This window comes from Eulemur rufifrons, chromosome 16 (genome assembly GCF_041146395.1).
Source record: "Eulemur rufifrons isolate Redbay chromosome 16, OSU_ERuf_1, whole genome shotgun sequence".
Taxonomy (NCBI): Eukaryota; Metazoa; Chordata; class Mammalia; order Primates; family Lemuridae; genus Eulemur; species Eulemur rufifrons.
Window position 1 is genome coordinate 42,630,519 of NC_090998.1, and position 24,675 is coordinate 42,655,193.

A 24,675-nucleotide genomic window follows, 5' to 3' on the forward strand; every position below is an offset into this window, starting at 1 on the left:
CTAGGCTGGAGTCTGGGAGTCTGCAAGAGATGTCTGGGGAAGATGCAGCTGCCACAGCCTGGACCTGTCTGTACCTGCCTCAAGAGGGAGGGTGGCAGGCAGATTTCCCAGAAAGCTGAGCAGCCAGCTTCAGGCCAACCCCAGCCAGAGGGAAAGGGGGTGTGACTGGGAATGAGAACATTTGGGATTTAGAGAGGGTGGAGGCAGAGGGGACGAGGTCAGAGGAAGGGTGACAGGACTGAAATTTTTTTTTTTTTTTTTTTTTTGAGACTCACTCTGTTGCCCTGAGTAGAGTGCCCTGGTGTCAGCCTAGCTCACAGCAACCTCAAACTCCTGAGCTCAAGTGATCCTCCCGCCTTGGCCTCCCACAGTGCTAGGATTACAGGCATGAGCCACCAGGACGGCCAGGACTGAAATCTTAGAACAGTTTAGGAAGGGGAAAGGGACTGGCATTCCTGGGTTCCGTAGGGAAGATGGGACTAGATGACCAATTAATGTGCGGGAAGTTTGAGTTCCTATTTCTGGGCCCCAGCAATCTCTTGCCCTCATCCCATTGATCTGATTTGAAAAAAAGATGTTTCTGTACCTGCCAAGATTCTCCAGCTCAAAGGCAAGAGAATGCTGGGGGCACTGATGCCTTGGTTTTGTTCTGATCCAGTGGACCAGAGATCTCAGGGGGCTGTGGCTTTGCTACCCAAATCTGGCCTTGGGGGAGGTTATGGGGTCTCTGGGTCCATCGGAGGATGTCCTCTTGCTGTGGATCTGACCTGCCACCATACTGTTCAACTCCAGTATGACAAAGCCTGCTTCTCTTTAGATCCTGCCTCTCCTGTCCTCTTCCCATTTTTCTTCTCTTGGGTGGACTCCTTGACTAAACAAGGGTCATTTTGGGCACGGTTGATTGGTTACAGAGGCCCCTTTGGCCTCTGCCATTGTCCACCCTCCCACACTGCCCCCAGGGACTCTGGGCAAGGGAGGTCTCAGAAGAGGGTTGCCTAGCTTACCAAGGGGAGGCAGCTGGTTAGAGGGTGGGGTGACCTTGCAGGCAGCTGTGTGTGCGGGGGGGAAGGTGTGTAGGGTGAATTCATTATTGATGAGCCCTGCACCCCAGGCTACTAATGAGCCCAGGCCGGCTGCCCTAATTGATGTCAAGAAACTTGAGACCCCCAGATCAGCTTCCCGCCTGCCAGCTGCCTCGCCTGAGCCCCCTCCCCCTCCTTGCACCCCCAGCTGCTCTGTTCACTTCCTAGGGCCTCCTTCCCTCCTCCTTTCCATCTCCACCAACACAGACAAGGATAGGGCTCAATGCCACTGTCATGAGAATGTAAAATAAAAAAGGATAAGGCTCAGGCCTTCTTGTCCTCCACCCTCATGTTCTCTGGACTACTAAAGTCTCAAGGTGGGACTTGCCCTTGAGGGTTGGGAGGTTTGGGAGAGGAAACTTAGACCAGAGTTTGAGAATTACAGCTCAGGGACAGAGAGGCTTGTACTACATTACATCTGTGGCATTTCTGAGCCCAAGGAATTCTTTCCTTGCGTTGTGCATCCCTGGCAGAGACCTTGTCACGCTCTCAAAAGTACAGGCCCTACACAGAGACACACCCGCGACACCAGCCCGATACGATACTCAGAGCCCACTTCCCCTCATGTACTCCTCACAACAGTGGAAGACATTTCAGGTCTGGCCTCTGGAGTTTGGCTGCTGCCACCCCCATCCCTCTCCCAAGAGGGGGAACTCCTCTCGGTGTATCAGAAGTATGGGCTTTCCTTCCTTTAGAAATACTGGCTGAAAGGCCGGGCGCGGTGGCTCACGCCTGTAATCCTAGCCCTCTGGGAGGCCGAGGCGGGTGGATCGCTCAAGGTCAGGAGTTCGAGACCAGCCTGAGCAAGAGCGAGACCCCCGTCTCTACTAAAAATAGAAAGAAATTATCTGGCCAACTAAAATATATATAGAAAAAATTAGCCGGGCATGGTGGTGCATGCCTGTGGTCCCAGCTACTCGGGAGTCTGAGGCAGTAGGATTGCTTAAGCCCAGGAGTTTGAGGTTGCTGTGAGCTAGGCTGACGCCACGGCACTCACTCTAGCCAGGGCAACAGAGCGAGACTCTGTCTCAAAAAAAAAAAAAAAAAAAAAAAAATACTGGCTGGTTCTTTGCCTCACTGTGTGGCTGCCTCCCCATTAGTCCGTCTTCACTTACGGGTTCTGTGAAGACATTCCTGAGCTATAGAATTCTAAGAAGTCACAGATTGGAATGTGGTCCAGGCTTGGTCCCCAGGAGGGATAGATATTTTGAGGTGATGCAGGTACTACTAGGCCGTTAATAAGACTAGGCCTGGTGATGGGGGAAGAGGGTGAGGTGGACCTCACACCCTGCGGGCCCCAAATTCCCATAAATTTGTGGCTATGCTGCCCTCTGGTGGCTGAATTCTGGTCTAGCCTGACGTGGATCTCTTTGCCTCCAACAACTCCATTCTTCTCCTTCCTCTTGGGGCACATTAGGACCCTGAGGTTTGCATGATTACTCTTCAAAGACCTGAACCCTACAGGCATGGTGGTTAAGAATGAGGGCTTTCACAGTCAGACCAGCTGAGCTTGATTCTGCTCTGCTGTGTGACCTTGGGAAAGTTATATGACCTTTCTGGGCCTCAGTTTCTCCTTGTGTGAATGCGGTTAATAGTACCTACTTCACAGGATTGATAATAAATTAAATGAGATAATTATGCAAAATATTTAACACCAGCTCCCTACTCCCACCAGCACACAATAGCAATTTAAACAATACAAAAACCTAACTGGCTTTCTTCCAATTTAGTTCCACGGCTTTTTCCTCTCAACTCATTTCATTATTCTGATTTGGGGAAGCCCAGGTGAATTTCTGAACCATCCTCCCCCACCTTCAACTTGGACCTCCTCCTTTGTATTCTTCTCTAATTTTCAAACCCAAAGAGAAGGGATTCCTTTCTCTCCTCCCTCGTTGGGACCCAGATCTGGCGGGGGCTGAGTGAGGTGCAGAGGAGTCAAGCCTTCCTTTCTTCCCTTCCATCATCACCTAAGGGAAGGGAACTCAGAAACTAGTTTCACCGTTCTTGGGGGTCACATTCTTGGCTCCCAGTGGAAAGAAGCTGTGAGAGAAACAGGTATCTCCTTCCCACCAAGCCATCTAATTCCAGGATGGGTTTGGAAAGAGTTAAGAGCTCACAGATTCTAATTCCAGTAAGTGGGGGCACTGGGTGAGGTTTATTGCACTTGCAACAGAGTTTAAATAAGTCCTGGGTGTCTGGAGCCAAGGTGAGGGAAGGGGTGGGCAGAGAGAAGAGGGGCAGCGTCAGTGCAGCTGGAAGGCAGAACCCAAATTCTGTAGGCCCAGGATTGGGCTCCCCTTTCCCTGGGGGAGTGGGAGGGCCTGCGTCTGGCCAGGCTGAGGTTCCAGATCTGTTGCCATCATGGCCCCCTCAGGGTCCTGGGCAATTTCTGACTTCTTCCAAGTCAGGGGTGAGTTGGGCCTCCAGGACCAGTCTGGAGCAGGTCCAAATGTAGTCCTGGATCTGCCTGGATTAGGTTACCAATGTCTGAGTCTGGGATCCAGATCAACCCCAGGCCCCAGGCTGGATCTGGCCCCATCTGAGTTCTGATTGCCCCTGGAGCTGGGTTCTGGGCCAGCGTCGATCCTTGTTTGGGATCTATCCTGAGCTGGTCCTGGGGCACCATCCATAGTTAGTGTTCCTTGTTGGCCCACCAGGGCGGGGGCTGTCCACAGCTGCCAGGTCTCTTTCCCCAAGTTCCAGGTTCTTAGCTGGAGGCTTCCTTTGGATCTCTGGCAAGGCTGAGGACAGATTTTTGCAGGCTGGAGCTGGATAGGAAGTCCTTGTGGCATGTCTGGCCCAAGAACTGGGAATGGATTCCCCAGTTATGGTTCCAAGTTGTTTTCAAGAAACTCTTTCCAAAACACAAAGGCTGCAGGGAGGCTGGGGCCTCTGTCCCTGGATCTGAGTTCCCCCATCCATGAAGAGGGCATGTGTAAACAAGGGTCCTTCACAGTGCATGGGGGGAGGGATCTCCCAGCTTCTTGCCCCCCTGGCTCTGGCCCTTCAAGTATGTCTCTGGGCTGGGGAGAGGAACTTCTCCCTGGCCCTCAGCACCTTCAGGAAGTGCCCAGTCCCCTCACTTTCAGTAGACTGAGGGTGGGGAAACTGGGTCTTCTGGATTGGGAGTCTGGGATCGAGAAGACTCAGGCATCAGAGGTGGCTGGAGGCTTGAGCTGAGCTTTTTCCATGGCGGTGCCATATGGGAGAGAGCGTTTGAAGAATCCGAGCTGATGAAGGGGAAAGGAGAGAGAGTTTAGGTATTCTGGCTCCCATTTCTCCCCAGTTCTTATTTCAAGAGGGAATGAGGAGGATTCTAGTGCCTCCAACCTCTATATCCAGCAAAAGTGGCCTCTGAGTTCAGGCTAAGAATACCTATACTGGGTCCAGTGGGCCCAGGAGGGCTAAAATTGGGAGTGGTTTTGTATGGGAGTGTCTTTTACCAGTGCCTTAAAAATGCCCCCAGTGAGGCCAGAAATGGCAAATAGGTTTGAGCTCAGGTGCCAAGCCTGATTGCCTAGTAGTGGCTGCCTCTTGAGAAAGATTTTCAGGGCACTTCTAGGATATGATCAATTAGTGATGGCTGCCATGGATTTTGGAGGAAACGACAGCATGAATGTCATGTATTTGCCATCTCTGGGTTACACTGATTTTGCAAATATAGACAAATTTATCTTGAGTCAAGAGGACACTTCCTGAGCTAGGGGCTACAGAATGAAGGGAGGGATCCTATAGGAAGGGTCAGAATGGGATGCATGCAGCCAGGACAGAGGTGGGGGCATATAGCTGGAGAATTGGTCGAGGGGTAGACTATGCCAGGACAAGGGCAGAGCCTGATGAGAGGGTGGCCAAGTCATAGGCAGGATGTGGCTGACCTTGTAGAGGATGTAGATGAGCAGACCTAGGAGCAGGAGGCCAAAGAGGATGGCTAGGATAATGATCCACAGTGGGACACCATGGCTGCCTTCTGCCTTAGTCCACTGCATGGCTGTGGCCACCTGGTGAGCAAGTTGGGTGAGATTACTGAAAACCCAGAAATTCTTTCTACCCTACACTTGGCCCCCACTTGTCATTGGATCTAGACCCACTTCCCTCCTCTTATTTTGAGCTAACAACATTCTGAACTTAAAAATTTAAGTTCCTAAAATATGCAATATTGTCTCTTACTTTCAGGCCTTCACATCTGCTATTCACTCCCCCTAGAATATTCCTTTCCTGAATGGTTAGGCTGGTTAGTTCCAATTTATTCTTCAGGTCTTGGCTTGAACATCACTTCTTCCAGGAAGCCTTTCCTGACCCAGCATGACTGGGTTCAGGTGTTCCTATAATGTGTTTTCATAAATATTGTGGCACTCATCACACTATGTTATTATTGCCCACTAGACTGTGAGCTCCAGGAACAAAGATATCATGTTGATCTTGTTTACTACTGTATCCCTGACCCTTGCAAAGTGCCTGGAACATAGTAGATGCTCAATAAATAGTTGTTACAATAACAAGGCCAACTCCCACCCATATCCCAGTCCTAGTTCCAGCACTCTGAGCCCTGTCTTCCTTGGCCCAGACCTCTGGCCCTGGACTCACCTGAAGTTTCTTTTTGGGTAGCTGCCGAGGCAGGATTCTGTAGGGCATCTTCAGGGCTTCATACACAGCTTCACACTGCAGGCTAAATGATTGGTGCTCCCTCTGTGGGTGAGGGAAGGTTGGTCAGGGCAGCCCCTTTTGGGATCTAGAGGACACAGGGTTCTTCATGGTCTGGCTCAGGTTGTGATCTTTCCCTATTTTGGACTTATCTGCTCTTGAGTCTCTCTTGATGTATTATATGAGATAATAAATGTGTAATTGAATAATCTTAACTACATAATGTATAATTAGATGATTATATGTTTAATGCAAAACTTTTTTGCAGTCATTAATGTGGGTTAACATCCAGGGCAATTCCTGGCCCATAGTGTGTGCTCAATAAATGACTGCTCTTTACTATTCTTACAAATGCTTGCCTCTAAGGATTCATTTTCCATCTGTCTTTCAATCATTCTTTGCACACTGATCTCCCTTCAGCCCTTCCTCCTTTCGTGAATGGGCCAGGAAAGAGAAGCTGTTGCTCCCAGTGTGACCACTAGGTGGCGCCACGGACACACAGCCTGGTCTAGACAAGGGTGAGGGAGGGGAGCTGGAGTGCCTGGGTCTCATTCACCAAAGGGGAAGTGGCTAGGGCAGCAGAGAAAGGGGAAGGTCAGTCTAGGTAGGCCCAGGGGTCAGGGCTGAGGTGAGGCTCCTTACCTGCAGAAAGGTCTTGGCCCAGACTCGGAAATGTAGTTGGAGACTTAGGCTCTCTTGTCGGTGCAGTGGCCCAAGCTCACAGCGCAGCCTGAAACACTCTGCCTCTGGGCATTTCTGTGAAGAAGGGGAGACGGAACCTGGGGTTCTGCCCTTCTGGTGGCTCTGACAACCCGAACAGGTACTCAGTGCTTGGGCCCAGACCTCATTCCCAGGATGACTTACCAGGATCTGAGGTCCTGAGGAGGAAGGGCTCTGGCCCGGAGCTTCCCGTCTTTGAAGGTGATGCAGGGAACCCTCGGGATCCAACTGTAAGAGGAAGGAGACTGCTGCATCCCTATCTCATTACAGCGTCCTAGTTGGCCCGCACCTGGGTTGCAATGCAGCTTCAAACTATTCTTTTATCTACCTCTTTACCGATCCAGCCAACTGTCCACCCACTTCCTACGTGCAAGTAACTGAGCTCAGTAGTAAAACATGGACATGAATAAAACTTGGTTCTTGGAGTTTACATGGAAGAGATATGTACATAAATAATTAGGTCCTTGTTCCTGCCTTAGGGCCTTTGAACTGGCTCTTCCCCTCCGTCTGGAATGCTCTCCCCGAGTGTTCACAGGTAGCCCCACCCTTGTCTCTCAGGCCTCGGTTCAGCTGTTACCTCTTCAAGAGGATTTCCCTGATGACTCAGCGTCCAGTCTCCCCACAGCATATTAACACTGCACTTTCATCACTTTGCAATACCTGTTCATTTTTCTCTCTCTTTTTACTTTCGATTGTCTGTCACCCTCCAGTAGAGTGTAAGCTTCATGAACATGGGGACTTTGTCAATTTTGTTTGGTGCAGTATTTCCTGAGCTTAACAATGTTCAGTACGGGCACTCATTTAATTAAACGGTAATGAGTAAATGAACTATAAAACAGGTATTGGGGCCCAGAAGAACCAGTCTGAAGGCTTCCCAGAGGAGGTGGCACAGAGCTGGGCCCTAGAGGTATGCCAGGAAATGAAGGAAGGATATTTCAGGCAGAAAGACAGAAAGGCAGTGGATAAAAGTCTTCCCTCCCAGGGCTCTGAGGTGTCAGTGGGCTTTCTGACCCTCTTCCAGTGGCCTCAGTCCTAGCTATAGGCACATCCTCATTGCCTCTTCCAGGTCCCCAGCCCCTCATCCTTGGTCCTCTGGGCCTGCTCCCTTGCCAGCATCCAGGGCCCTCACCTCCAGGTCCTGTGGGTTGAGGGAGTGACTGGCAGTGCAGTTGCTGAGTCCCGTAACCCTGGTCACATAGAGGAGCTGCTGATCTCCCAGAGCCTGGGGACAGCTGAGCTCCAGCACGCCCCGGCTAATGGAGCTGGGACCCCGGTTGATGAGCTGAGGAGAGAAGAACACAATCATCAGGAGAAGGAAGGGGATGCTTCTGCCCCACCGAGACCCTAGATCACCATGGCCCCACTGCACCCTGCTGCGGGCTCCTATCTCAGCAGTGAAGGAGGTAACCAATGGGCAGAGATGAAATCCTCTCTAATCACTGTCTAAAGTCACTCAACTCTCTCCTCTGGCTGTCTCTCCCAGGACCCTGCCCATGCCTTTGCCTATCACTCACCCCTTCCTCCTCTTCTTCCTCTCAGTCCCTCACTCTGGTCCCAGCCACCTGTCACTCATACTAGCTCCTACTGTCCCATCATTCATTCCTGCCCTGCCCCTCCACTCCCCCTAGCCTGGACTCCTGTCCCTCCTCACCTCATAGACATGGTGGACAGCAGGGCCCACGTCCCCCTCCTCCTGAGGCTGGTCTTGGAGACGCCAGTCACTCACCGGGAACAGCACTGCTTCAGGCTTGGAGACACTAAGGAGGAGGGGGGTTTAGAAGAGCGTGGAAGGGACCCCATAGACACCCTTCCCTGGAAGCCTGTCTCCCCTCCCAGTAAAGGACCCATTCTGCTCTGGCACTGACCCGTTAAGGGAGACCTGGGCCTGAGCCTCCACGGAGAGCCGGAAGTAAACCATGTCGCTTTGCGAGTTGTTGAGATTCTTGCTGTGGGATGGAGGTGAGACTGAGGTGGTGCCGGAGCCCAGCCGGGAGAGCTGTGCCCGGCCCTCCCTTCCGCTCCCGACTCAGCCCCAGCCCGGCCACACCCACTGCCCACCTGAGGATCTGGAAGTCAAACTGGATGGTTTTCTTAGTGTCCCGGAGATGAGGGACTGTGAACCGAAGGCCACCCCAGAGCTGGGGGACAGGGAGGAAGGAAAAGGGGCTGTTAGATTGAGTGTTTGCCTCATTCCCATCCTGGCCCTCCTTCCCTATCCCACAGCTATGCTCTCGACTGGCTGGTCACTGCCCACAGGTGCTCTCTCCCTCCAGCCCCCTCCCCTCTGATGTCCCAAACTTACACTGGCTCCTGCCTTCATAGGGTTGCCCAGGTCACACACTAGCAGGCGGCTCTGGTTCACGGCAAAGTAGTCACAGCTCAGGCTGGAGAAGTTCTGGAGGTGGGGGCGGTGCAGGTCAGGTTTTGGTGCCCTCTCCCGAGGGGTGTTCCCCCACCCCCCACTTGAGAGTCCCCTCTTACCCCTGGGTGTCTGACAAGTCCTGAGTACTCAGCCTCTGGAGGGGCCGTGACCCGAAGCTCAGCCTCATAGGCACCACCCTCACCCACATTCTGGGCATGGAAAGTTAGGTTCAGCGAGTTCTTGTCACCCAGGTACACATGGTTCTGATCCCTGCAGGGGGCACACAGGGTAAGGGACACTGGAGAATTCATCCTCAAACCAGGACAATGGGCCGTAATAACAATAATACTACGGCAATAATAGACACCAGTTACTGAGTTCCAACTCTATGGCAGGCAGCAGGCCAGATGCTTTATGTACATTATTGCATTTAATCCTTCCAAAAAGTCAGAGAAATAAATGCTATTATTCCTACTAAACAGGTGAAGAGGTTGAAGCTTAGAGAAGTTCAGTAACTTTCCAAGGTCACACAGTTAATATGTCCATCCTCTACTTTTCCAGAGGCCAGGTGCATCTGGAACTGCCTGGCTTAATGTCAGACCCCACTTACCCAAACACTTCCAGCTGTAGGTCAGGCACACAGATGTTGTCTTCTCCACAGTCCAGCAAGATCTGAGCCTGGGGAGCAGGGCAGCCTTGAGAGGGGGAGTTTAGACCCATGCCTGGGCTGCAGGTTCTCCTTTCTCCAGGGCCCTGGCTTCAGGCGTCCAGGCCTCTGTCCTCCCAGGCCCCTTCTCCCTGCCCCATCCTCACCTTGTCCTCTATCCGGCTCTTGCTCTGGTAATGTAGGACTGGCCGGAGGCCATGGCTGTCCACAGGGGCTTGGGGGTCCAAGGAGAAGTTGAGAGCGATGTGAATTGGGGAGAGTTTGTCTCGGAATTCTGACTCATTCTGGGGCCAGGGGAGAGATTTCAGAGTTAGGAGACTCTGCGGACTTGATGGCCCTGCTCCTTAGCTTATTACAACTCCCTTTGTCCACGTAGGGCCCAATTATTCTGCAGAGGCCTTGGCAGCCTGGTTCCCAGCCCCTTCGACAGAAGGGCCCCCTTTCTCAGCCACCGCAGGAGTCCCAAGCCCTTCACTGTAATCTCCCAATCTCTTGCCCTAAATTCTATGTGGCCACCCACCCTGACCAGTCCACACCCCGCCCTCAGGGCCATACCCTGAGGTAGATCTTCATCTCTCTGCATTCCTCCCGAGCCCCATTCTGGATGAGCAGGGTCTGGGTCAGGGATGCCTGTCTGGAGGCCAGGAACAGTGCCCGCCGAACCCCTCCCTTCTGCTTCTGCCAGTCCAGCTGAAGTTCCACCGTGAAGCCTGCAGCCAAGGACATACAAGGAGAATCTGCCTGTCTATTTTCATCTGTTCAGAGAGAAGACAGGTGTCCAGGTCCCCAGTCCCGTCATTCCCTGCCCCAGTGCCAGGGAGATCCAGGCAGTCTCCCTCACCAATGGAGTCAGGGACGTGTTTTCCAGAAGCATTGAGGCAGAAGCTGAGGTTGATGCTGGAGAAAGACCAAGAATAAAGCTGGTGAAGCCAACAGGAACAGGCACCTTATCCTCTACCTCCTCCCAGACTAGGACATCCCATCCCCCTTCCTAAGGCAGACCTGGTACCTCTGCCCACCCCCAGGCACAGAGGTATCCCAGGCTCAGATCCCTGCCATCTCCTAGGCCCCCGCTCACCAGGCCACAGGGTTCCCCTCCAAGCTGCAGCTGCGCTCCTCCGGGTTGAACATGGCAGGGAAGATGGTGAGGGAGGCACTGGCAGACACAATGGGGCGACCCCTGCCGAGAGTGGGTGTGGGGTAAAGAGGATGAAGACTGTAACCTGTGCACAGGAACCTGATGCCCAGGCCCCAGGATGCCAGTGTCCTCTGCACTGACTTTCCCAGTCTGAGCCCTCCTGAGAGATTCCCAGTTCCCAGCTGTCTCAGGCTGCCTCCCCCAACCCCTTGGAGTTCATACCTGTACACCACAGCCTTGTCCACACCAAAGGACCCCACAATCAGATCTGCAAGAAGTCAAGAAACCACCCGTTACAGCAAGCCCCAAATCGAGATCCTTTCTTCCTAATCCCTTCTAGTTTCCTGGCTCAAGGAGGCTGACGTGAGAGGACAGTGCCGTCTGGTGGCATCATGCCAGAACTGCACCCAGGAGGTTAGGAAAGGTGCAGAGGAGGCGGTAGGGGTCAGTGACCAGGGAAGTCGAAGGCAAAAGGGGCCTCAGGCACAACTTACCAGGGTACCCATTGCCATCCAGGTCTCGGCCTCCACGAAGGGCAGAGCCAAAGAAGTCTGGGGTGTGGCTGGCTGCCCACAGCGGCCGCAGAACCTGGGAAGGCTTAGAGCCCAGCCCTCCTGGGCCCCCAGGGAATACAAACACTACTCCCTGCTGGGTCTCCCCTCCAAAGGGAGCCCCAATGGCCACATCTGCAAGACACAGAACACACACCAGTCAGCAGGCCAGGAATCCAGGAGTGCAAATCCCTACCAGCAGACCCCGGGACCTAGGATCCTATTCTTTCCCATCTGTCAATACCTGTGTTCTAATCCCTTCAAACCTTAAGACCTAGACATTGGGATCAAAGTCTATACCCCTCCCTGGGAAGTCAGGGGGGTCTGGGAGACCCACTCCCAAGCCCCCTCTGACTCAGGCCCCCGACTCGTCCTCAGCTCCCTGAGCCCAAGGTGCTTACCATTGTAGCCATCCTGGTCCAGGTCCCCCAGGGGGGTCAAGGAGCTGCCAAATCGGCCAAACTCATCATGGCCAGTGAGGGTAAGGGTGGCTGTGGGTTCTATGCCGGCCGGGTGCTGCAGGTAGACATAGACCCTGCCCACCTCCTGGGGCCGCCCATCAGCTGTCCGCTCCATGAGCAGCGGTGCCCCCACCAGCAAATCATCCAGCCTGAGGGGGAGGGCAAACCCAGGTATCCAGATACCCTGTCTTGCCACCCCTCCCCCAATCCTAGTGATAGAAATCCCAGGCATCCTGGGTCCCAGGCTCCCTCCCACCAAGTCAGAAGATCTGACGTCTCTGATCTTTAGCTCTCGGCTCTCTCCTTGTCCTTGAGCAAGGGAAATGTAGGTATAAGTGAGAATCCAGAGAAAAAGCCCTGGAGAAACTCTCCTTGCATTTTCTGTCCCATTCACATTCTTCCCTCCTGGATCCGGGAGGGACATCATGGTGTGCCCCTTTCCCAGTGCTCACCCGTCCCCGTTGATGTCTGTGGCAGCCACTGCATAGCCAAAGTAGGAGGCCATCTGGGGAGGAAAAAGGGGCAGCACTGGGTCAGGACAGAGGGGCCCACAAACAGGATCAGCAGGGGCTGCGAGGGGGAGTTCAGAGACTTCAGGGAGGCTGGGAACTTGGGCTGGTGTGACTGGGTCAGGGCAGGGGTTTGGTTGGCAGAGAGCCAAGCAGGGCTGTCCTTACCTGTTCCCCTGAGAAGTTGTAGAGGGATCGGATGTCTGAGCCATTGAGGATGGTGACCTGGGGGATGAAGAGGTAGGTCCATTGGTCCTGGACTCCCAGACCACCCTATGGTTGCAGGACTGAGGGGTACAGGACACTGGGGCAGGCATTCCTTGGAGACACAGACCTTGTGTCCCTAACTCCCTCCTGAGCTCTCCCTCACATTCCCATCTCTGTGCTAGGTAGCTCCCCCCACGCTTCACTGTTTTTCTCTGTATCACTTACTGACTACTGACAGATTTCATATTTGTCTGTTGTCTATCTCTACCACTAGAACGTAAGATCAATGGGGGCAGGAGCCTAACGTAGTGCCTGCTGAGTGGCAGGCACTCGGTAATTACGACTGAATACACTGGGGCCTCACACCCATCATGTTCAAAACCTGAGTCATCCTTCATCCTTCAGTTCCCCGAAACCACAAACACTCTTATCTCCCCCTGAGCAACAGGGGATTCAAGTCTCTTGAATCTTTGTTCGCTTCCCAACTTTAGCTGCTGTGACTCTGATGTGAGCCCTCTCCCAGGACTGCTAGACAGCTGCTTCCACAGTGTCCCTGTCTCACGTGCGCCCTTTCCTGAAGGCACCTTCCTCCCACCCACCGCAGCCAGACTGATTGACTGTCCCAGAGTGGATCTAGGACAGTGTCCTCTGGCTTGAAAATCTACAGTGGTTCCCTGGAGGCACTGCCCAAAGTCTCAACTTCTTGGCTGGTCCTCCAAAGCTCTAAAGAATCTGGCTTTAACCTACCTGTTCTTGCTCAACCTTTCCTTTATTCTCCTCATCCTCAATGAACCCATGAGTCTATTAAATTGGGCTGAATTTTTTTCCTTTTCTTCCATCTCTTTCATGCTCCTGTCTAGGATGCCCTCCTGCCTCATCTTTGCTGGTCCTTCATAGAATCTTCTCTGATCTGTCCTCTCCCTAGAAAGGAGGTTATTACTTCCCCTAAACTGCTGTAACAGCTAATCCTCTCCTCTCCTCTCCTTGTCTCGTCCCTTCCTTTCCTTTCCCTTCCTTCCCTCCCTCCCTCCCTTCCTTCCTTCCTTCCTTCCTTCCTTTCTTGACAGGGTCTTTTTCCATTGCCCAGGCTGGAGTGCAGTGGCATGATCATAGCTCACCGCAGCCTTGAACTCCTGGGCTTAAGCGATCCTTTCGCCTCAGCCTCCTGAGTAGCTGGGACTACCAGCATGTGCCACCATGCCTGGTTAATTTTTTTATTTTTTGTAGAGATGGTGTCTTGCTACGTTGTCCAGGCTATTCTCAAACTCCTGGCCTCAAGCAATTCTCCCACCTCGGCCTCCCAAAGTGCTGGGATTATAGTAGGGCTGCGCCCATCCCTACTTTTCTGAAATTTATCAAAATACAGAAAGAATGCTGGTTTTGCAATAAGATAGACCTGATTTTAAATCTGTATCCAGCTATTTACTAAACTGGGTGATCTTAAGCAACTTACTTGGTTTCTTAGAACCTCAGTTTTCTCGTATGTAAAATGTGAATGGTAACATCTAGCCCATAGACTTGTTGTGAAGAACAGAAATCATGAACGGACAGTGCCAGAGGTATTGAGGGGCTTATGAATAGTGGCTCCACCTTACGTTATAACTGTATGTGTGTCTTATCTTACATACTTGATTGGAAGCATCTTATGAGATGCGATATGATGTCTTATTCATCTTCTTAGCTTTTACCTTGCCTTAATAAATGTTGTTAATTGAATGAACTCGTATGGCCCTCTTACCCGTATCTTTTTAAAGCACTTGTCATGGTCTAAGAATAGCAGCTACCAGTCGTACACTGCCTAACAATTCACTAAGTACTTTCACATGCATTTTCTCATTTCACCTTACAAGAGCTTTGTGAGGTCAGAACTATTATTATCCCATTATACAGAGAAGAATGAGGCTTAGAGAGGTGAAGCAGGAAGCAGGGTAATGAATGAAGTACAGAATGACGCAGCCAGAGGAAGCGCCAGAACTTGCACCCAGTTCTGACGCCAGAGCCTGTGTTCACAGCCACTTTTCAAGCCCTCACAAACTGCCGTGCATGGCTCTCTGTGATTAGCCGGGGGAGAGAGGAAGGGAGAGGTCAGGCTGGGTCTTACATAGCCATAGGTGAGGTTCCCTTTGGGTACACCAGCAACAAAGTCTGCAAAGAGAAGAGGAAGTTGTAGGTTAAGGGTGGGGAAAGGTAAGCAGACAGGAATGGTGAGTGTCCAAGTTCATGGGCTCTCAGGTCCTGGGTCTCTATCTGCCTCCCTTCCTTGGCCCCAACCTGGGGACACACTCACCTTCCGTGTCATCACCACTGAATTCACCCACAGCCACAGAGTATCCTGGGGGAAGAGGTGAATGGATGTTACTGTTCCTGCTTTGGGGACCCCTCTGCCCTGGCCTATCCACCAATCCCTTCCCTACACTGCCTGGGCCTTCATAGCCATCATGCACATGACAAGTATGGCAGGGGGTTGGGGATGCCCGAGTGGGAGAGGGGAGGCAAGGAGGTGAGTGGGGATAGGAGCACGTGAGGTTCTCCCCTGCCGTGCCCTCTCCACTTGCCTGCTTACCTAGGTAGCTGTCATCGTAGATGGAGCTGGCCTGGCGAGTCTGCAGCTGCCCCGGAACGAGGTTGATCAGGTACTCGGGGTAATAGGATTCTGCAATCTGCTCCTGAGTGGCGGACAGGATCTGGCCTGGGGAAGAGGATGAGGAGGGGATGGATGGAGGGTGAGGTGGAAGAGGGGGCTCTGGGGGCTGACTGGGTATGATTTTAGAAGTCTGGTTGAAGGAAGGGAAGCATGGGAAGGGGGCAGAACAGGATATGTAAGTCTCAAGAAAGGAAGAGGAGAATTGGGAGAAGGGCAAGAAGGCAGAGGAGAAAAGTACTGGCAGTAGGGATGGGAGGCTATGTGCCAGAGAGCTAAAGGGCGGCAGAAGAAGGACTTACCTTGCCAGAAATAGCTCCCCGGACCACCTAGGACCACACGGCCAGTCTGTGGGTAAAAGGAGGGGAGTCCAACATCTGGTCCCGATCCCTCTGTGTCCACCACCCACAGCCCCTTCCCTCACTGATCACCGTCTCACCTTGGTGAACTCGGCACTGAAGCCTCCTTGGCAGTAGCCCTGCCCTGCTGCCCAGCTGAAATCTGTAAGGGGAAGGAGGTGAGAGAGGGAACCAGAGAAAGGGCCTCCCTGGACCGGACAGTGAGGATAAAGGCTAATGGCCCATGGGGGGCTGTGGAGAGTCAACCCTGAGTATATGAGACACTCACATGGAGAAGGCAGATGTGGGGCACAGACCCCCTGTTGCCCCTACCTGAGCGGCAAGGTGCATATTCCAGAATTCGGGTGAAGTTGTCTGTGGAGAGGTAGCAGGTGCCCACGGGGTCGCTCAGTGGCTCCTTCTCTGTGCGCCAGCTGTATAATGGAGCACATGCCTGGGAGGGTCCGAGAGGAGGGGGCTTCAGGTTTAGTCCAATAAGGCCCCTCTTCCCTCCCTCCAGGCCTGGCCTTACCTAACCACTCTACCCATCCCCTAGCCACCATGCCACCGAGTCTGCTGGTTCCTCACCAAGATGGAGGAGCCATGGGCTCGAACTGTCGCCCCGAACCACTGCAAGGACTTGTACTCCACAGGCTCCTCTCCCTCTGAGCTGGCCAGTGAGGACTCCAGGAACCGAGAGCCTTGGGGAAATGAGAAGGGGGAGTCTTGCTGGGCCATGGCCACTTGAGCTCTAGACCAACCCCCACTATCAGCCTGGGGATACCCACGAAACACTTCCAAGCCCTGAGCCCCCATGACTCACTGGGAGAGGACAGCGGGGATTCTGCTTTGTGTCGCCTGACTCACCGCTCCCTACACACGCGTGTGCACACGCACACGGAACCTGGGCTTTCTGGAGTTGCCCGCCCCTGGTTCCCCTGCTTTCTCATCCAGCTGAGACAAGGATGCCCGCAGTGGGGTGGGGGCAGGAGGGTGGTGGGGAAGAGCGGCTATTTCCCAAGAGGGCACCCTGTGGCTGTACTTCTTTGTACCTGGGCTGTGTCTCTGACAGCATCTCGTTCCATCTCCTTTCTTGACCTCTCTCTCTCTGTGTCTTTTTCCAAGCCCTCTATATGACAGCCTTTCTTATTCCTCTCTCATCTTCCAGGCTTTTAAAAAATCAGTCTGTTTCACGATCCTTACCCCCGACTCCACTCCACTGTCTCCACCGTTTTATGCTCTCCTCCTTTTGTCCTCTCATCTGAGTCTTTATCTGGGGAGACAGACTGCCCAGCTCAGGTCCTTGCTCCACCATTTACTAGCTGTGTGATCTTGGACAAGTTTCTTAACCTCTGTTTCCTCGCTTATAAAATGGGGATAATAATACCTTGTACAGTTGTTGAAAGGATTAAGTGGGCTAATATATGTCAAGTGCTCACAACACTTAAAGTGCCTGGCCCAGAGCAAGTGCCCTTTAAGTAATAGCTGTCGGTCTCTCTCCCCCCGCATCCATGTCTGCCTCTACTCCAGACCTCGAGCTCCTTGAGGGCAGTGGCTTAATCATCTTTCAATCCCTGCAGCCCCAGCACGGTGCCTGCCACGCACGATCACTTAGTCAGTACTTAGTTAAAGGAACTGAATAGTCTGCTACTCTCCCTGTCTTTGTCTGTGTTATGGCCCTGGCCTCCCTGAGTTGTGGGTGATTCAGGGGAAATGAGAGCCACATGTTTCTGAATCACGCCCGCCCTCCTTGGGCTGGGCTGGACTGGGAACGTGGAGTGAGTGCCATGGGGAGCCACAGTGCGAAGCTGGCGCTGGGAGGGCACTTGGCCACCGTACAGGGCAGGCTCCACCCCTTGCTCCAGGCCCCACCCAGGCCCGCCCCCAAGCTGCAGTCCCTCCTCCCCCAGTCCCTCCCTGAATTTCATAGGCCTACCTTTGCTGTCAAATTCGATGGGGGTGCACTGTGTGGGGCTTGCGCCCCAGGGACAGAGGTAGACAGCACCACCCTGCAGCACTCCTGGCTGGCTGGTGTTAGCTTTGGGCGCTCCCACCAGCACGCTGACCCTGTGAAGGGGAAAGGAGTTCAGAGTGGCTCCTAGCTCTTCATCAGTCTCTGGAGGCAGGAAGGACCCAGGCCGCTAGGCCAGGGCTGGCTAAGGGTGGGGTAGATGCCCCCTGAGTTGTATTTATATCTCAGAAGATGCCACAGATGCCAGAGGCACAGGCTGGAGTCAGGCGGTCCCCATGTGCCGCTGTCACTAACACAACCCTCCCCTCCTCCCACCACTCTATCTCCTCTCTTACCTTCCCCTGGTACTAAAGAGAGGAGGAACCAGAGTCAGTTCCTGGAAGGGGAAGAGAGCCCGAGAGCCTGGACTCCAGCTTCTCCATCTCCTCTATGTACCTGCCAAGATTAGATGTGCAGCCCCTGGAACTTCAGGGTCCTTTGGAGCCTCAGGGTCCTCTCACCTATCCCATACCCTCTTGTTCAAGCTAAATCCCTTCCCTGGGCCAAGACCCAGGCATCCGGCTGCCCGGCTGCTCAGCCTTGGGACGTGTAGGAGGAAAATGTGAGTCTTGGAAATCAGGCAGCAGAGGTGGAGAGAGAAGCTGGAGGACGGTGAAAACAGATTGTTCCCATGGGCCTGGGCCTGCCCTCACCCTAGGCCCTGGCCCTGCCCTCACCCTAGGTCCTGGCCCTGCCCTCACCCTAGGCCCTGGCCCGGACCTCCCTTTCCCGGCTGGGTGTCTGTCACAGCCCTTGAATCCCTTTCCCATATACCATTCCCAGCAGACTGAATTCAGAGCCTGATCTACTGGGGTCCTAGTTCAGGACACAGTGCCTCAGTTTCCCCTGAGATGAGGAGAAGGTTGCCTCTCCTGGGGTGTCCTGTGTAAAGGGGTGGTCATAGCTAAGGGCCTGGGCAATCTTCCTGCCTTCAGCTCTGCCTCTTCCACCCCTGGGTTCCTTGCCTCCAAGGCTCCACACAGCTCTTGGCTCCCTTGGCTTTCCCCTCCAGGGTCTCCCGCCAGGACTGCATCTGGCAGCCTGGGCAATTCCACCTGGCCCCTGGGCCAATGTCCCTGCCAGTTTTGGCCTCTGCTCTCCTGCTTTCCTCCTGCGGTATGCTTCTCTGTCCCTCTGCCCCTATCACTGCTTGTTCACTTGCTTTTGTTTTTTGGGTGTTCTCTCTCTCTCCCTCTCTCTCTCTCTTTATCTCAGATCTTAGGTTTCTTTATCTCTGTTGGTTTCTGTCCCCTTTCAGCTTTCAACCCTCCCAATACCTACCCCTTTCCTGATACATGAATACCTTCCTCAGCCTTTCTTTCTTTCTTTTTTTGTTTTTGGAGACAGGGTCTCACTTTGTTGCCCGGGCATGAGGGTAGTGGCGTGATCATAGCTCACTGCAACCTCCAACTCCTGGGCTCAAGTGATCCTCCTGCCTCAGCCTCCTGAGTAGCTGGGACTACAGGCACACACCACCATGCCTGGCTAATGTTTCTATTTTTTGTAGAGACAGGGTTTTGCTATGTTGCTCAGGCTGGTCTTGAACTCCTGACTTCAAGTGATCCTCCCGCCTTGGACTCCCAAAGTGCTACAGGCATGAGCCACTGTGCCTGGCCACCTCAGCCTTTCTTATTAGGAAAGAAGTCCCAAGCGGGGGATTATGGTATAGGTCACAAAAGCTGGGGATGTCTTCCAAGAAGACCAGGTATACTGAGTTGCAGAGGGGTAGGGTCCAGGAGGAATGGGGGATGGAAACAACAGAGAAAGCAGGACTAAGGGGAATGAAGTAGGGAATGAGGAAATCTATGAGGGCCAGGAGATGGGAATGAAGGAAAGAGAAGCCAGAATCCAGAGCAATAGGAGGGAGGAGGCAGAAGAGGGAGAGTTCCTGAAGTTATGGGGGATGGGAGGGGAGGTGCCAGCCTCGGTTACCCTGGGGACAGGAAATGTTTACTGCCTGTAGCTTCCTGTCTGTTTCCAACCTCTCACTTCTCCATTTGTCTCCCACCCTACATCCCCCAACCCCCTGCCAGGCCCCGCCCTTCTCACGTAGGCATTACATCCAGCTGGGGGGTGAGGTTGGTGATGGTAAGAGGTTGCTTTGCCCCAGGGCTGGTATACCACTGTCTTAGCAGGAGCAGTGCCCACAGAACTTGGTTGCTGCCTTCAGGCTCCAGAAAGCAGAAAGGGCCACCAACTGTACCAGGCCAGAGAAGCTGTGGTACAGGAAGCAGTGAAAGGAGCCCTGGACCAGGAGCCAGGAGTTCTGGTTCAGGTGCTAACTCAGTGTGGACTTGGGCAATACCCTTTCCCTCTTTCTCTGGGTGAAAAGATTATCTCAAAGTCTCCTGGCTGCCTCAGCACAGGGCTGAGGCCAAGGGGCCCCGCTCTCGGAGAGGAGCTGAGCCTGAAACTCCTGGGATGGCCTGACAGAGTAGCTTGGAGTCTAGCAGGGTTGGAAGGTGCGAGAGGGCTTACAAAGCTTGTAAAGCCCACAGGCCCATGGGCCATGGGCACATCCATTCTAGCTGTGTGAAAGTTTAGGTTACCTGTAATATAGGCAAGTGACACAGACACATACCTGTTCCCCCTGCCCCCCCCCCAACTACACATGGCTTATACCTGAAGATTCAGCAGGGCTTCGATTCTAGCAACCCCAAGTTAATCTAATAAATACTGCTCCCCCTACATGCCAAGTGAGGTGCCTGGTGCCAGGGATGGCATGTAAGCTAGTTTGTCCTTATTCTCCCATAGTTCTTGCTTCCTAAATCCTGCAGCAGTTGGGCCCTCGCAGGGTCCAAGAAGGTAACAATGGAGGGTCCTTAGGCTTTTTGCAGTATTTTAGAAAGCCAAACAGAAATCATGCATTTATCAGATAAGGTGGGCCAGGCTAATTTATACCTAAAGTGTATTTGCTTTTGGCTGGAATTATATCAACCCATGTGGGGAACCTGGTTATCTCAGGCTGGTCAGAAGCTCTAACTGACAGCTATAGATGTTTCTGGTTAATAAAAAATGAGAAAAGGAATTAATTATTCCTTACTAAATGCAGTTTGGCAGGTAAGCTCTTCCAAAATAGAATCCAAGGGAAGAAATAATTGCTATAATTTATTTCGAAGCCTCAGAACCCTGACATTCTAGAGTTGGTCCTTGGAAACAGACTCCAACAGCTGGAAGGCACCGTAGAGAGCATCCACTGGTTTTAAGACTTTATTGTAGATGCCTCAGGGTGCCACATGGAATAAGGGGAAAAGTTCAAAACTGCTTATCTAGTCCCATGTCCTTATTTTACAGATGGGAAACTAAGTCCCAGAGAAGTTAAGCAACATGTCCAAGGTCACTCAGAATCCTTCCCAGCACAAGAACCAGAAGCCAAGAATCCTGATTCCTAGGCCAACATTCTGATCTACCCCATTGTCAATGTATCCCCTCCTTTCCTCTCCACTATCTCCCCCGCCAGGCTTCTGATTAACCAAGTCCCTGTTCAATACTCGGTTACTGTTTGACTCCCTGGGCCTGGCAAGGTCGGGGGTGGAGAGCAGCAAGTGATCAGGGCCAGGCTTTGCAGGACAGGCCAGAGGAGGACACCTGGTTGTGGGTCCTCCAGTGTGTTCACAAGGGATGTGCCTGCTTGGCTGAGGAGGAAGAGCTGCTTCCACTTGTGGCAGCTGCAGAAGGGAATAGGGAGCTGAGCGGAGACTGGTCCACCTTTCAAGCTTTCAGGTGTCCTGGGCCAATCACTTCCACTCTTCAGCCTTTGGATTCTCTACTCATAAAATGATGGGTTTCCTTTGAATGATCCCTAGACTAACTTCTAGTTCTAAATTTCTATGACTCCTGAAGCCTCAGTTTTTATACATCTATAAATGGGGCAATAATGCTTCCTCTGCTTAACACAAGGATTTCTGTAGCAATCCAATGAAAAAATTGATGAGAAAGTGCTAAAGAAATGTGAGAGACTATTGTTACTATCACTGTTAAAAGCAAGTAAGAAATGGGGCTATACTTAAACAGAGAACTAGGTGGTCGCCAGGGAGGAGAGAACCAGAAACAGAAACAGCTACCCCATAAAATTCATACACCTCCCATGTATTGATCACCCTCTGTGGACCCAGCGCCTTTTATGCATATTTTTTCATTACGTCCTCAGAACATCCCTGTAAGTTAGGTGTCTGATATTCACAGGAAGACCAGGCTCCAAGCGTGTAAGTACCTTGCCCCAGGTTCCAGGAAGAACTAGTGAGCAGTGGGGCTAGCACCCAGCTCTGGGTGACTTAAAGCTTTGCTGTTTCCTACCATGTAACCTCTTTGGTGCTCGCCCTGTCCTTTGATGCTGTTTTGGTGTTCCCTAAGAGAGGTGATGCAGGAAAGAACAAGAGCACTGGGGCCTTCTCTCTCTAGCAACAGCCCTAGGTGAGGGGCTGTTCATCCCACGTTGGGGGGAGGGGGTTGAAGGCTTAGTTGTGGTGGAAGGGAGGTCGGTGGGGAGGCAGAATGTTCGGAGTCCTATTCTAGGAGGGTATTGCAAACAGAAAATGAGAGGGGAGGAATGCAAGTTGGACACCTGGGTTCTCTTGGGAGGGGAGATGAGCAGAAGGGGAGGGGAAAGGATGAGAAAGCTGGGTCCTGTTTTAGAAGAGGGCTTTAGGGACTGTAGGATCAGGCCAGGGGCCAGACAGACACCTAGGGGACCAGGAGTATGTGAAAGCCCAGATGTTTTAGAGTACTTTAAAAGGGAAATAACACTCTTGTTTAGGGGAGGGGGGAGTAAGGGGAAGGTTAACTTCGAGACAACTAGATACCTTGATCTGGGGGAGGAGACCCCATTCCCTCCCTCCCTCCCTCCCTCCTCTCTATTCCATTAGGGTCATGGTAAGAAGTTTGAGGGGACCTGGGGGAGACCAGGCCTGGCAGAGGCTCCAGTCAGGGGTGATGCAATGGGGTTTGGGCAAAAGGCCAGAGGGGGTGGGGTGGGGGTTGGGTGGGGACCTTGAATAGCCCAGAACCAACAGCTGGGGCCTAACCATCTTTCTTTTTTCCCATCCCCAAGTCCTCCAGACAAAGGAGAAATCTGCCTCTCTATATTAGCTAGATTAACCCTTTTTCTCCAAAAATTAAAGAAATCAGGCAGGGATCAGTTAACCGTATCATGTGTAAAAACAGGTCACTTCTGACAGAGTTCCTATCAAACCCGGAGATGCTGGGTTAGATCCTGGGTTTGATACTGGGCGGGGCGGTGGGGGCAGTGGGGGTAGGGTGGTGGTGAGCAGAGGGAAGCTCAGAGCTCAGAGATGGAGGAGAAAGAGGCTTACTCCAGTCACTGTGGAGGATCAGGAATCTGGCATCTGGGGGTTCCTGTCCCAGTCCAGGAGCAGTCACTTTTCTCTCTTCCTTCCCAATTCCCCCCCTCACCCATTTAAACAAACACCCTTGTTCTAATGTTTCTGCTCTAACTCCGGTTTCCTCAAGCCTGTGAGCACCCCATTTTCTAGGCACTCAGGATCTGGGTCAGCTTGTCACTCTGCTAAGTTGGGAATAAGGGTCCTCCTTGGAGACTTCCAAGATTCTGAGTCCTTCGTTCTGAAGCTTTTGGGCCCAGCAAGCCAGCATCTCCCCAGCTTCCCACCCCAGCCCCAGAAGTCATGGTCTCAGTTCAGCTCCAGCCGACAAGCTACAGGAAATCAGCTTTTCTCTTCCTCCCAACAGCTAGAGGAAGAGGGAAACCGCCCACCCCCTTTCACGCGCTCACACACACCCCTCCCGACACATCCGAGCACCCGCCCTTGGCTGAGCCTGCCCCCAGCCCCTGCGCCCCCAGTGCCAGGGTCCCAGCGCTCTCCCCAATTCCTCGGATCCCCGCGCCTGAACACAGATTGGGGGTGGAGGGAGGAGTGGGAGACAGAGAAAGGGGAGGGAGCCGCCGTCCCCTTCCCCAGTTTGAGTTGAGGGGGGAGGGGAGGATGAGGCTGGCCCCCATTTAACCTTCCGACCCCCTCAGTCTCTGACTCCCCTCTTACTACACATAGCTCGTTCTGCATCGACCCGTTCTCTCTCGGCACAATGGTCCCCGTGGATCCCAAGCAGGGTCCCCAAAAGCTCTTCCCGGCCTCCGGGGCCCCTCTCCGCCCTCACCCTTCTCAGGTCCCAGCAGCCCACAGACCTCAACTGGAGACCCTCAGCTCTCCATTCACTCGCTCTCCTCTTCTCCCTCGGCCCTGAGACCCCTGCCTAGACTTCTCCAGCTTTCAGCTTCATGTCTTCTCCCCACCCGACACATGTCTCCCCATTGATCTCTCTCAAGCTCCAGGCCCCTCTCCATTCTCGCCACGGTCCCCTAACTACTCCAGCGCAGGCCCCCAACTCCAGCCCTAGTTCTTCCAAACTCCACCCTCAAACTCAAGCCCTGGTCCCCTCCAGACTCCAGCCGCGTCTCCAGGCGGACCCCCACCCCCATCCTGTAGCCAACCCTTCTCACTCACCCGTCTGTTAGAGGCCGGTAAAACTCCACCGCGAAGCCGAAGAAGGAGCCTGGGGGCCCAGAGAGCACTGCTGGGGCCTCCGTGTCTAAGTTGAAGCCCCCGACCCTGGGTGGCGGCGGCAACAGCAGCAGCAGCAGCAGCGGCTGCAGCGGGGGTCGGCGCCGGGGGCCCCAGCGCAGCTGCACGGCGTGGAGAGGGGACCCTGGCGTCCGGCTCCCCATAGCGCCTGCTCTTCCCTGTCCTGGGGCCACCGACCCGGAGCCGCTTCCTAAACCTCCCAGAGGCGAATGACTCAACGCGGGGAGGAGTTTGCCAAACTCCCGGCTGAGCCCTCCCCCCGCCTGCCGAGGGGGCTGGCGGGGGGGCATTCCTGGGTCCTGGACCGCTGAGCCCGCGCCCCCCGCCCCGAAGGGGCGTGGGGGGGCCGCACCTCTCCACCCCCGTTCCCCAGCCCCAGCTGGAGACCGGTTGTCTGGACTGGGTCAGACTGGGCGGGTTTGGGCTCTTCCCCCTCCTCTCTGCTTCCCCCTCCTTCCTCTCCCCTCCTTTCCAGATGTACAACGTAAACGCTCGGAAAAGGAGTCGGAAAAAGAGAGCGGAGAATTTCCTAATGAGGAAAGGAATCACCTCTGGTGGGTGGAGGGAGCCTGTATATGTGTGTGGGGTCTCCCTCACTGCTTCAGGGAGGAGACTTTGGGGTCTAAAGAGACAGGAGACTCCTTTGGCATGTGGCCAACTGGGATTCCCCCTGGCCTTCTGGGGCCACCGGGTGCTTGGGTTCTGGCCAGCTGGATTTGGGACTCAGGAGTATAGAGCGCTCCTGGTCACCCTGTTAGAAGACCTACACCAGCTCCTCAAGTTCAGCTGC

The 24,675-nt window shown here is 53.5% G+C and overlaps 1 protein-coding gene across 1 annotated transcript; it reads right to left on the reverse strand.

Moving 5' to 3' along the window:
• Positions 1 to 3,192: 3,192 nt before the first annotated feature.
• Positions 3,193 to 24,233, reverse strand: ITGA5 (integrin subunit alpha 5). Its single transcript, XM_069491618.1, has 30 exons — positions 23,808 to 24,233; positions 17,254 to 17,384; positions 15,906 to 16,018; positions 15,651 to 15,771; positions 15,419 to 15,480; positions 15,282 to 15,327; positions 14,902 to 15,027; positions 14,626 to 14,670; positions 14,440 to 14,483; positions 12,300 to 12,356; positions 12,075 to 12,127; positions 11,563 to 11,771; positions 11,105 to 11,296; positions 10,833 to 10,878; positions 10,551 to 10,652; positions 10,314 to 10,369; positions 10,028 to 10,182; positions 9,619 to 9,756; positions 9,416 to 9,483; positions 8,925 to 9,075; positions 8,746 to 8,838; positions 8,502 to 8,581; positions 8,309 to 8,389; positions 8,095 to 8,200; positions 7,573 to 7,725; positions 6,588 to 6,671; positions 6,366 to 6,479; positions 5,667 to 5,768; positions 4,958 to 5,080; positions 3,193 to 4,312 (listed from the first exon to the last, which is right to left on the reverse strand). Exons 1-30 carry the CDS (start codon positions 24,173 to 24,175, stop codon positions 4,229 to 4,231), a joined length of 3,303 nt encoding a protein of 1,100 aa, XP_069347719.1. The 5' UTR covers positions 24,176 to 24,233; the 3' UTR covers positions 3,193 to 4,228.
• Between the last annotated feature and the right edge of the window lie 442 nt (positions 24,234 to 24,675).